General features: G+C 39.9%; 2 protein-coding genes across 2 annotated transcripts in view; one reads left to right on the forward strand and one right to left on the reverse strand.

Moving 5' to 3' along the window:
• Positions 1-869: 869 nt before the first annotated feature.
• tmem53 (transmembrane protein 53) lies at positions 870-2,522 on the reverse strand. Its single transcript, XM_014140451.3, has 3 exons — positions 2,342-2,522; positions 1,995-2,098; positions 870-1,884 (listed from the first exon to the last, which is right to left on the reverse strand). The coding sequence occupies exons 1-3, from the start codon at positions 2,394-2,396 to the stop codon at positions 1,189-1,191; spliced, it is 855 nt and encodes a 284-aa protein (XP_013995926.2). The 5' UTR covers positions 2,397-2,522; the 3' UTR covers positions 870-1,188.
• Positions 2,523-3,286: 764 nt separating this feature from the next.
• LOC106569259 (dual specificity testis-specific protein kinase 2) overlaps positions 3,287-12,586 on the forward strand; it is a 36,297-nt gene continuing 26,997 nt past the window's right edge. The window contains exon 1 of the mRNA XM_014140449.3: positions 3,287-3,809. The gene's annotated coding sequence lies outside the window, so the exon portion shown is untranslated. The remainder of the gene's footprint in view (positions 3,810-12,586) is intronic.

Consider the following 12,586-nt stretch of genomic DNA (forward strand, 5'->3'; position numbering starts at 1 on the left):
TAAATGTATGAGTCTGTATTGTCACAACATAGGCCAATAGTTTATCCACAAATCACCTCAGTAATTCATTATTTCCTGTCTTTTGTTATATTGCTATTCAGACTTTCATTAATTGGGCAAACCATCCAAATGGTTATTCATGTTTGCTGTTCATCTCTTAAAGTCAGGGAGGCAGTTAGGTTTAAATCAGATCAGCAGGAAGAGTCTGCATCTCTGGAAAACATTCCCAAAACAACCATTTGGCAATGTGAGCCATGCAGCCACCCAACTAACAAAAATAATCTAGTATGTACTCCAATAAGCTTTGTTCATCTGTGTCTGCAGATGTGTCAACTTTTCCCTTCTCCTTTGAGTGGATATAAATTATGTATGAAGTGCCAGGGTGAGCTTTCTGTAGAGACAAATGCCCATGACTCTCTCCAAAATGTCAAATTTGACATTCAGAATCATTCAATAATCATCTCTACCTGACCAACTTAGAGCACTGCTCTTCATACTATCACTGATGTCTGGCGAGGCAAAGGCTGAGTTTAGACAAGGCCAAAGGTAGCCATGCACAATTTGCAGTGCTAGGTTGAGTGGAAGGGGTCCTTCCCCAATCGCAGCATCATACAGATCATCACATCAGAAAGAATAAAAAATTGTATCTACCTTTTGTGTGATGCAATATTTACAGTATAGGCAATAAGAATGCTGCACTGCTTTACTACAACTGCGAAATGTTATTCAATTGTAATCATGTGTTCAACCCTATAATTTCACAAGAAACTTAATTTATGTAATGGACATCGCAAACTGTAATAGATTACTTTGGAAGATTAACTAAGGTTCTGCATTTTCAAACAAGTAGACCAAAAGAAATGCAAATGTTGACATAACGCTTCTTTAATTTATAGAAGGCACAATAGTTAAACACGTGTTTAGTAAGTACATACATTCTTAGTCAATCACATTCTTTTGAAATATCAACCACTGGATTAAAGATTCACAAATAGTACCAATCAAAATTCACAGCACTGGCACTTTGGTTATCACCTGTCTAATTTTGCTTAAATTGACTTCAACTCTTAAAACTTAAGCATTTGAAATAAGATTTCCAAGTACAGATTTATACATGTGTAACATTACAGTAGAATCACAAAAACATAAGTGCCATAGACTTTTGAGAAACATTAAAGTAGTGTGCTTTCAATGCTGGATCAAGTGTCGCTTTTTTATTTGCGCTGTTGAATCCTTCATGCAGTTGGTCAGGAAATCCAGGCATCTCTTGGAGTACTCCTCTGGAAAGTCACGGAAATGGCTCACGTGGGCAGGGGTTTTGAAGTCAAAACTTTCCACAGACACCCCTTTCTCCTTTAGAGTCTTGACCATGAGCTCAACATCACTGTACCGAATCACTCGATCAGCTCTGGAGTACAGGTACAGCTGGGGCCAGGTAGGAGGGCGCTCCCGGATGGCATCATAGTGGTTCTTGTGGATGTACTTGGTTATGGGGTACAGAACCACCCTAAGCAGGAAAACAGTTACAGCAAACAGTGCCAAGAGCACACACCTCAACATCACATTGATTTTGGGTCCCAGAGTGGCTGTAAGAGCCCGTAATGCCCCCCTCACATTTCCACTGCCTGGGGCACTGTCCACCACAGTCCCAACTATACATAGGGTGCTGAACTGTTTATGACTGTGCAAGAGCTCAACAATGTAGCGGTACAGCATGAATCCCCCGTTGCTGAACACGTGAAAAAATATAGGGCTGTTTTCCACCTCGTAATCATAGAGTATCTCAAGTAGTTTGTGGGCAGTATTACTCAGCTCCTTGTAGCCAAATGATTCAGAGACGAATACTGTCTTCAAGGGCGCAGTATAGCAAATTGTGACACAACCCTGGAACAAAGAGGGGGAAAGGTAAGTCACAGATGAATAATGAAGTAGAATAATCATTTATTGAAATGACAGGAGACATTTACCACCACAATAATAGTTTTTACGCCAACCTGTTCGTTATAAATGGAGCTGTACTTGGCAAGATGTTTGTCTCTGCAACCAGCCCATCCCAGCAGTATGACAACTGGTTCCTTTGTTCCATGCCAGTGTCTTTCTAAAAGGAGAGAAAAACAAATCAGTTATCTGTTTAGTAAACTAACTGCATAACCAGGAAAACGAATTTAGCTAGCTAGCAAGCAGTCTTTGAGTTAGTCCAATTCAGCTATAATTGAATTATGGACAAGCCTGCCAGTGCCCCGTTAACGTTGTCTAAATAGCTCATGGGTCTGTCTGACAGCTAACGTTAGCTACATTAGTGTTGTTAGCTAGCCTAAGCAAGACTAGATAAAGTGCTCACCCGAGATCAATGCATCTGGAAACACAATGTTATAGTCCATGCCATCATCTTCCATTCTGTAGCCGATTATATTACAGATAGAACAATGAGCCCTTTTGCTATACGATTCATTTGGCTGATGCGCTGAACCTCAACGTTTTCGCAGGTTCGCTAGTCGCTACGGAAGTCAAGAGTTGTTCGTTCATTGTTTCTGATTGGTTCGTTTTCCCTTCACTATACATTCAGTTCCATGTTCCTCCACGAGATGACGGCCAATGTCCATATTTGAGTTTTCAAGCTACAGTAGATAACGAATCGAATATTTCACTCAGAATAACATGGGAATTATTTGACAACATTATGCAATCTGTGGAATAACAATTTTGTAATATATTTCTTTTGAACAAAATATATTTAGAGGTGTACCCTGTACCACATTATGTGATGAGTGTTGTAGTAGTGTGAAGTGTGAAATAACTGTAGACTTCTAGAGTCCATGCAGAGTAGAGGGAAATTAGTATTCACAGCTGGTGAAATGATTATATACGTTCAAACTACCATCAATATTCGAGTTAACACAGTCAAATATTGTACATTACACACACCCCATCAAAAACAAAAACATTAGTGTGTCGCATTCTTGTCCCTGAATGGAAGCCTCAGCTGTCAATCTGGACGTGAAAAACGGGAACGCAGTTTAGTGGGAGTGTTAAAGGCGGAACATGGTCAATCTGCTGTCTGCATTGACCGTGCAGCATTACGGTGATATGGCCATTCAATTTCTTGCGATTCGCAGAGCAGCGCAGAGCTGTTGTGAAGGAAGTTGTCAAGAAAGTGAGTTTATGTTTATACAGGACCTCCCGCCTTCACCTAACGTCAACCAATCATGTCAATGCGGAGCGCTCCACATTGTTAAAACATTTAAGACGCGCACAGCGATGCGGCACAGAGCTCAATACGTGCCTCTGCGTGTCTCTGGGTGCTCCGCAAAATTGCGTCACACCATCCATATGGCCTCCGAACACATTTTCGGATCAAGCATAAATTGGCTCTTAGGGGAGCCAGTCAACACTGCGTAGCAGAGCTGTCAAACGACTGAAATGTCTTTAACCACTGCGATTGTGTTTTAATGAGAAAATAAATGCCACATAAGGTCTACTGCGAGTTTACATTTCGATTTGAGGTCAGCTATAATTCGTGTAGTTAGTTACTTCGGCGTTGGCTGCGTAACTTCTCGTTTGTTAGCAAAGTGGAGTGGCTACCGTTAACTAGCTTCTCTTCTCTTGTTGACAAACTAAACTAACGTTAGCGCGACCAGCTAACTATCAAGCAAGTTAGCCAGCTTGCCGCTACTAGCTCGTGCATGGTGAGTAGACCGACTAGCCTGCAAACTTTGCAATGAGATGGAAGTAACTGAGTTTGGCCTGTCATTTCATCAAGTTGTTGTTGAAGAGTCCAACATCTCATCATCTTCATGACAAACGACAAGGTAAGAACTCTGGCTAGCTCTGCCAGCATGCGACGTTTGCTAGCTAGGTAACGTTAGCGGATGAAGCCTGCCACTCAGTATGTGTCCGTTTAGTAACTAACGTTATTAACGTGAGTTAGTTGGCCAGCTAGCTTAGCAGGCTAAAATAAGCTAACTAATGTTATCACGGAAAGTGAAACGCGTGGGGTAAACAGACCAACATTTGTTGCAAGTAGTAGCTACCAGGTAACAACAAAGTTACTTAAATCGTTTCAACATTGTAGCTAATGCAGTAACTCATTGTTTATATTGGAGTATTGCACTGAACTAATCAAACGGCAAATGTTCAGATAATGCTGACCAGGTATTTGATTAACATATTGTATCCGAGCTCATATTGTAGGTTATAAACAGATGTTATCAGATCAGAAGAAACTGGTCCCTCCCCTATGAACAAGACTGGGTCATTATTTAACATCTCAGGAATGTCAGGTATGCTGTTGCTGCCTCGGATACCCATCATTTGCAACTGACTGGGCTCTGATAGTTGTAATAAAAAATACATTTTAGTGAATAGAATCCATTGACTATTTCACAACAGAATAGAAACCTAACTAAATGTTCTACCCTCAAACACTCTCTGATCATCCCTCTTCTTCATAGGGATTCTTGATCTTGCGTTTCATCATAATCAGATGACCCTCCTGTTGGCGATTTAACAATAAACATATTTTATTGTAGCACATTTTAACAGCTTGATAGAGCACAAATACTTGGTGTCAGGCGACCACAGGGATGTTCAGGGCTTGACATTCAGGTAAAGATGCCAATGGCACACCGGACAAGTGCCAACCCGAAAGATACTGGCCCAAATAAAATTAACAAAATACTGTCCCGGGTCAGGATCTGTCAGGGAAGCAAATGATGCGCGCATAATTTCAATTGCAGGTTATTTTCTTTCATTTGGGCTGAGCAAGTAGGATATAAATTCAAGTTCTTTCAAATACTTTTTCATGCACTTAATTTTCATGGAACTACATTTTATGTCTAATTGTTGTAATAGCCAATATAAAAAAACATATGTATTAACACTTAGAGAATAATGCATGTTTTACCGCAACAGACTAGCGCAACACCCGGAACAAATGAAAGCGGCTACATCTCACAAACATTTATCAGAAATGAAATCACAGAATAATTATTTTGAGCAGTAGAACTTCTAAATCGGCTACCATAACTTCAAGGGCTTTAAGCACCAAATAGCCTCGAGGAAATGTCAGATTCGGCTATTCCATGAGTGAATTGCGCATAGCTAATATTCAACCATCAACTAAGACTGAACTTTTTATAGCTGGTTTGCATACCCATTCTTGATTATTGCCTTAGCATTTACTTGTATATATCATAACTTGGAACATCTTTCCTACCGCTGTTGGTGTCCTATCGAGTTGCTGCAATCTCAAATTAGGCTATATTTGTGCGGCGCTAGTGTGATAAATCATCGACATGACGAGCTAACAGCTTCAGAAATTAATCAGTTTTTTAATCAGTTGTATACCCTAGATTTAAAAAAAAAAGCATTATTACAATATTTTGTCCAAGCGGGCCGCTGAAAGGGATGAGCAACTGGCCAGGAGGGTTTTCAAAACCTCCCGGGCAAGTCAAGCCCTGATGTCCCATGGGCATTTCCATCGAAAATGACCCATGAGCACAAACGTGACGTTCAAAGGACCATATACCAAATTGGGTGTCAAATGGATGCTTGGTCTTCATTTTTGGGAAATGAAGGCATACAGATATTTTTCAACCATTTTCCATTTAAAAAAAATGAAGAGCAAGTAAAGGCTTTGATTTGTGGATTAACAGATGAAAAGGGGGTTTTAGCAAGCATCTACCAGAAAGAGTCTGAAAAGGTATTCATCAAAACACAATGTTGACATAGAGTCCCCTGCCCACTAATATCAACACTTCCAATGCATTCGGAAAGTATTCAGACCCCTTCCCTTTTCCACATTTTGTTACGTTACAGCCTTACTGTAAAATGAATAAAAAATATAATACTAATCAATCTACACACAATACCCCATAATGACAAAGCAAAAACAGGGTTTTAGAAATGTTTATCTTATTTACATAAGTATTCAGACCCTTTGCTATGAGACTCGAAATTGAGCTCAGGTGCATCCTGTTTCCATTGATAATCATTGAGATGTTTCTACAACTTGATTGGAGTCCACCTGTGGTAAATTCAATTGATTGGAAGTGCTTTGGAATGACACACACTTGTCTATATAAGGTCCCATAGTTGACGGTGCATGTCAGAGCAAAAACCAAGCCATGAGGTCAAAGGAAAAGTCCATAAAGCTCCAAGGCAGGATTGTTTTGAGGCACAGATCTGGGGAAGGGTACCAAAACATTTCTACAGCATTGAAGGTCCCCAAGAACACAGCGGCCTCCATCATTCTTAAATGGAGGAAGTTTGGAACCACCAAGACTCTTCCTAGAGCTGGCCCCCTGTCCAAACTGAGCAATCGGGGGAGAGGTGACAAAGAACCCGATTGTCACTCTGACAGAGCTCTAGAGTTCCTCTGTGGAGATGGGTGAACTTTCCAGAAGGACAACCATCTCTGCAGCACTACGCCAATCAGGTCTTTATGGTAGAGTGGCCGGACAGAAGCCACTCCTCAGTAAAAGGCACATTACAGCCCACTTGGGTCTCTGGTCTGATGAAACCAAGATTGAACTATTTGGCCTGAATGCCAAGTGTCATGTCTGGAGACAATCTGCCACTATCCTTACCGTGAAGCATGGTGGTGGCAGCATCCTGCTATGGGGATGTTTTTCAGAAGGGACTGGGAGACTAGTCAGGATCGAGGGAAAGATGAACTGAGCAAAGTACAGAGAGATCCTTGAAGAAAACCTGTTCAGGACCTCACCTTCCAACAGGACAATGACCCTAAGCACAAAGCCAAGACAACACACGAGTGGGTTCAGGACAAGTCTCTGAATGTCTTTGTGGCCCGGACTTGAAACTGATCGAACATCTCTGGAGAGACCTGAAAATAACTGTGCAGCAACACTCCCCATCCAACCTGACAGAGCTTGAGAGGATCTGCAGAGAAGAATGTGAGAAACTCCCCAAATACAGGTGTGCCAAGCTTGTCGCGTCATACCCAAGAAGACTTGAGGCTGTAATCGCTGCCAAAGGTGCTTCAACAAAGTACTGAGTAAAGGGTCTGAATACTTATGTAAATGTGATATTAGTGTGTTTCTTTCTTTTTTTTTCTTCTTTTTTTTACAAATTAGCAAAGAAATCTAAACCTGTTTTTGCTTTGTCATTATGGGGTATTGTGTGTAGATTGAGGATGTTTAAAAAAAAATAATAATTGAATGAAGCTGTAATGTAACAAAATGTGGACGAAGTTGAGGGGTCTGAATAGGAGAAATTGTTTACCTTTTAAGTTTAAAACAATATATATATATTGTCTTGTGCCTTGTAATTCCATTACCAAAAGCACACACATCTTTAAGATCTTTAATCATTTCGCTCCCTGATGTGGAGGGAGGATAATAAATGTTCACACTAGTAACAAGTAATGGTAGACCTGACAATTTAGTTAGTGATTTTACTGATATCAATTTTGTTTATGAATTATTAAGTGATTTAAAACAAATTGGTAACAGAATTACCAAAACATCAGTAACCGAATTACTGCAACTGAATTGGCTACAATGGGAAATCATAGTCACAAACCACAGTTGGGTCACCTGCTACCGTCCTCCCTTCTGCTGGCATACTGCGATGTTCAGCTCCTGTTTTCTTTGTCTTTTTATTGTCTGGTGGTCAAACTATAAGATTCACCGCACACAGTCTGAGTCTGGACAACCCTTCCCTCTACCTCCCTCTTTCCAGTTAATGTCAACTCTCACAGCTCTTACTGACACCTACCCATGAGCCTCCTCTCTTTCCATTTACTGTAACCAGCATCCTCACCCACTGAGAACCAGACGTCCATGGATGTTGAAATGTAGTTGAAATTTGTTCGGTCCACCCTGGCCTTGACGTTAGCGTCCACAGACGGACTGGACCAAATCTGAACCTATTATAGAAGTATGTTTCACAAGTTTGGATAGCACAGTAGAGTACAGTCAGTAAAGCAGAGTACAGTACAATGCAGTAGTAGAGTACAGTATATTGTACTGAAATATACTGTACTGAACTGTGCTCTGCTGTATTGTACTGCACTGTACTCTACTGTGCTGTTATGTCCAAACTTGTGAAACATGAGGAGAATGACATTCATATCCATAATTATGCATATCTGTGTAGTATAGATCAGGTAAACATGATGTAATTCTGTTACTGGGTGTAAATCCACTTCACTTACTGTAGTTCAATAACCAAAATATATATATATATATATATATATATATATATATATTTATTTTTAAACTCAAGGTGCCATGTCATAGCTGGCATCCCATTCTTTCTGCAGACGTACACTACATGGCCAAAAGTATGTGGACACCTGCTCGTCGAATATCTCATTCCAAAATCATGGGCTTTAATATGGAGTTGGTCCCCCCCCTTTTGCTACTATTACAGCCTCCACTCTTCTGGGAAGGCTTTCCACTAGATGTTGGAACATTGCTGTGTGGACTTGCTTCCATTAAGCCACAAGCATTAGTGAGGACGGACACTGATGTTGGGTGATCAGGTCTGGCTCACAGTTGGCGTACCAATTCATCCTAAAGGTTTTTGATGGTTTTGAGGTCAGGGCTTTGTGCAGGCCAGTCAAGTTCTTTGGAGATTGCGTGGCTGTGTACATTATTTTATACACCTGTTGGCGACATGTGGTTGAAATAGCCGAATCCACTCATTTGAATGGGGTGTCCATACTTTTGGTGATGTAATGTATTTTAATCTTAATTCGTTGCAAATATTTAAGAGATTTTGGAAAATGTGGTTGCGTAAAAGCAGTAGGGTCCAGCTGCGACCATCTCTCAGGGCAGTCATCCACAGGGTCTCTATGCTTCCACCTACTGATATGTCATCGCTCAGTGCATCTCTCAATAAAAGTGGGGGTGTTCAAAAGGAACCATATAAGGAGAAGTGGGGGTTTCAAACAGTCTTATAACAGTAGGAGTGCTGGAATTCTGTAATTACTAGAACCGCCATGACTTGATATTTCAATGATTGTTATTTCAAATATTCAATAATAACTTATTTTTTTTATGTTTTTTTTTTTTATGATTTAAGGTAGCTAACGTTAGCTAGCATTTACAATATACTTAACCATACATACATTGCTACCGGTAGGTAACGTTCAAAGACAGCTCACAGTGAGTGAATAGACATATATTTTTGCATAACTGAAATTTCTTACTGTCAACTCTGCAGACCATGACTGACGTCCGATAACCCAAACCATGTCTTGAGTGGTACCTTTCAAAACCCCCACTTCTCCATATGATTCCTTTCGACTCCCCCACTTTTCCTGAGAGGTGCATTGAGCGATGACATATCAGTAGGTGACATCAGAGACCCTGAGGGATGACTGCTCTGAGAGGTTGCAGCTGGACCCTTCTCAATAAAAGGGAGATGTTACATCATTTCATTACCAAAGTTTGCATCTGCACAGTTCTAGTGTTATCACGATACCAGTATTGCGATAATAAATGCCATTTAGCAGACACTTTCATCCAATCATGCGTGCATACATGTGGATGGTCCCGGGAATCAAACCCACTATCCTGTCGTTACAAGCGCCATGCTCCACCAACTGAGTTACAAAGGACCACTGCGATATTTTACTTCCTTTCTTCCTAGTATTGTGATACTGGTATCGTGACCACACTACACCGTTCATCCACAAAATTAGTTTTTGTATATATATTTTTTTCAGTGGAAATCATTATGTAGTCCTTGTGCATGGAGTTGTATGATTTGTTAAACTTTGAAATGAATGGTTTTTGTTTGGCATACATTTTAAATTGAAAAACTGATTCAAAGCTTAAATCCGTTACCGTGGAATTGTAATTTTGTCATTAGTGGCCCACTGTAAAATTCCTCTACTTCCTCCAGTTCACTATCATTGAGACTGATTTATCACTTTGGAAGCATGCATTATGTCCACACAAGCCTACAGTGCCTTCAAAGAATTTATACCCTTTTACTTATTCCACAATGTGTTACAGCTTGAATTCAAAATGGATTCAATTGAGAAAAAAAATCTCACTCATCTACACTCAATACCCCATAATGACAAAGTGAAAATGTCTTTAGACATTTTTGCAAATGTATTCAATTAAATACATAAATCTCATTTACATAAGTATTCACACCCCTGAATCAATTCTTTGTAAAAGCATCTTTGGCAGCGACTACAACTATTCATTTTTCTGGGTAAGTCTCTAAGACCTTTCCACACCTGGATTCTGCAACATTTGCCCATTTTATTATTTTCAAAATTCTTCAAGCTCTCTCAAATTGGTTGTTGATCATTGCTATATAAATCTACAGCAAGATCTGAAAATGATTAAGTCAAAACTGTAACTCTGCCACACAGGAACATTCACTGTCTTTTTGGTAAGCAACTCCAGTGTATATTTTGCTTTGTGGTTTAGGTTATTATCCTGCTGAAAGGTGAATTCAGTCCTTAAAAAATTCCCCAGTCCTTAACGATTACAAGCATTCCCATAACATGATGCAGCCACCATTGTGCTTGAAAATATGGAGAGTTGTATTCAGTAATGTATTGGATTTGCCCCAAACAATTTTTTTGGTCCTGAATACAAAATGTTAATTGCTTTGCCACATTTTTTGCAGTATTACGTTAGTGCCTTGTTGCAAACAGGATGCATGTTTTGGAATATTTTTTATTCTGAACGGGATTCCTTCTTTTCACTCCGTCAATTAGGTTAGTATTGTGGAGTAACTACAACGTCGTTGATCCATCCTGTTTTCTCCTTTCACAGCCACTGAACTCTGTTACATCATTGGCCTCATGGTGAAATCCCTGAGCCTTTTCCTTCCTCTCCTTCAACTGAGTTCGGAAGGACGCCTGTATCTTTGTAGTGACTGGGTGTTTTGATACACCATCCAAAGTGTAATTAATGACTTCCCCATGCTCAAAGGGATATTCAATGTCATTTTTTTTACCCATCTACCAATAGGTGCCATTCTTTGCGAGGCATTGGAAAATCTCCTTGGTCTTTGTGGTTGAATCTGTTTTTTGAAATTCACTGCTCGACTGAGTGACCTTACAGAAAGATAATTGTATGTGGGGTACAGGGACGAGGTAGTCATTCAAAAATCATGTTAAACACTTGTGACTTGTTAAGCACATTTTTATTCCTGAACTTATTTAGGCTTACCATAACAAAGGGGTTGAATACTTATTAACTCAAGTCATTTCAGCTTTTCATTTTACTTGTTTTTTTTTCTCTCAAAACAATACCATTCCACTTTGACATTATGGGGTATTGTGTATAGGCCAGTGACAAATCTAAATGTCATCCATTTCAAATTCAAGCTGTAACACCACAAAATGTGCAAAAAGTCCAGGGGTGTGAAGACATTCTAAAGGCACTGTACAAAATGTAGGTTACTGCTGAGATCCTAGGGAGGGAGTGAGGGAAGTAAGGGTTCAGACTGGAGAAGTCATGAATACACTATCTGCATTATTGCTGTGGGAGGATTGATATGACACTGTTGAGTGTTTCTGCTTTGAATGAAGGGAAATAATAATTTATAATTTTAGTGACTTTTTTATGACTTGTTCTTGTGAACCCAGACGACTAGGCCTAGCAGCAATTGAAATGAAAAACAGCCCTCATATGTTATACATTCGTTCTGCTTCTGAAAAGCAGATTTACTAAAACAGCAGCTTTAAACATTCTTGGCAGACCGAGTCTGATCATTGTCATACACTTGCAAAATGGCAAAAAATGCCTTTAGTAATGGAGGAGGATAACATTCTTTTTAAGGGTACGGCTGGAGCAGCAAAAAGATTCCAGAACTAATCCAGTAACTTTGGATGATTTGATTTCAGTTGTTTTCATTTGGGATTGGATGAGGAATGGGAATCGCACAAGCGGTTGAATTAAGAATAGCATTCTTCTCCCAGAGTTTTTAATAGCTTCTCTCTAGTCAATAACTCAAGGAAAGGGGAGGACAGCAGATTAATCCAGAGACATCACCTAGTTACAACCAGCCCATCGAGTAAGCTCAATAGACCTGTGCATGCTGGGAAATCAGGGGTCCTTAACAAGTGCTGGATGCTTCAAAGTACTAGTGCCATGTGAAAGGTCATCCTCTCCCTCACTCAGTCATCATTTAAATCAAAGGACTGCTTCCTATGGTCATTACTATAGGGTTATTATGTCTCCTTGTGTTCCTGTTCATGCTCCCTTGTTCGTTTTGGATCCCAGTCTTCGACTTTGGCTTTATCTTGGCTTAATCTCATATAATTGGACAATCCATCCCTATTAGAGCCATTATTTGTAGGCTTGTCAGACCAGAGGCGGGTTAGGACCCCTGTCATATGTGTCTAAGTAGATTGACCTTGTGTGAAGTAATGCTTTTGTCTTAGTATTTGAAAAAAGTTGGAGGAAATGACAGGAATGTGATAAAATAGATTAGGCTCATTATCCCCCTCATGACAACATAACTGTGTTCTGTTTAAATGAACGGAATGGGGATTAAAAACACACACACACTGATTTATTATGCTTCAGGGGTGCATAAAACACCATATTTTCCATACAGATACTAGCTGAAACTATTGGTGTTTTCT

This window comes from Salmo salar, chromosome 14 (assembly GCF_965601325.2).
Source record: "Salmo salar chromosome 14, fSalSal1, whole genome shotgun sequence".
In the NCBI taxonomy this organism is placed as follows: Eukaryota; Metazoa; Chordata; class Actinopteri; order Salmoniformes; family Salmonidae; genus Salmo; species Salmo salar.

Excerpts from the sequence above, each read along its gene's own strand:
- tmem53 (XM_014140451.3), bottom strand. The coding sequence starts at position 2,396 with ATGGAAGATGATGGCATGGACTATAACATTGTGTTTCCAGATGCATTG. Across the intron at positions 2,099-2,341 it reads TCCAGATGCATTGATCTCGG|AAAGACACTGGCATGGAACA; the intron begins GTGAGCACTTTA and ends CTCTCCTTTTAG. Across the intron at positions 1,885-1,994 it reads GCTCCATTTATAACGAACAG|GGTTGTGTCACAATTTGCTA; the intron begins GTTGGCGTAAAA and ends TCTTTGTTCCAG.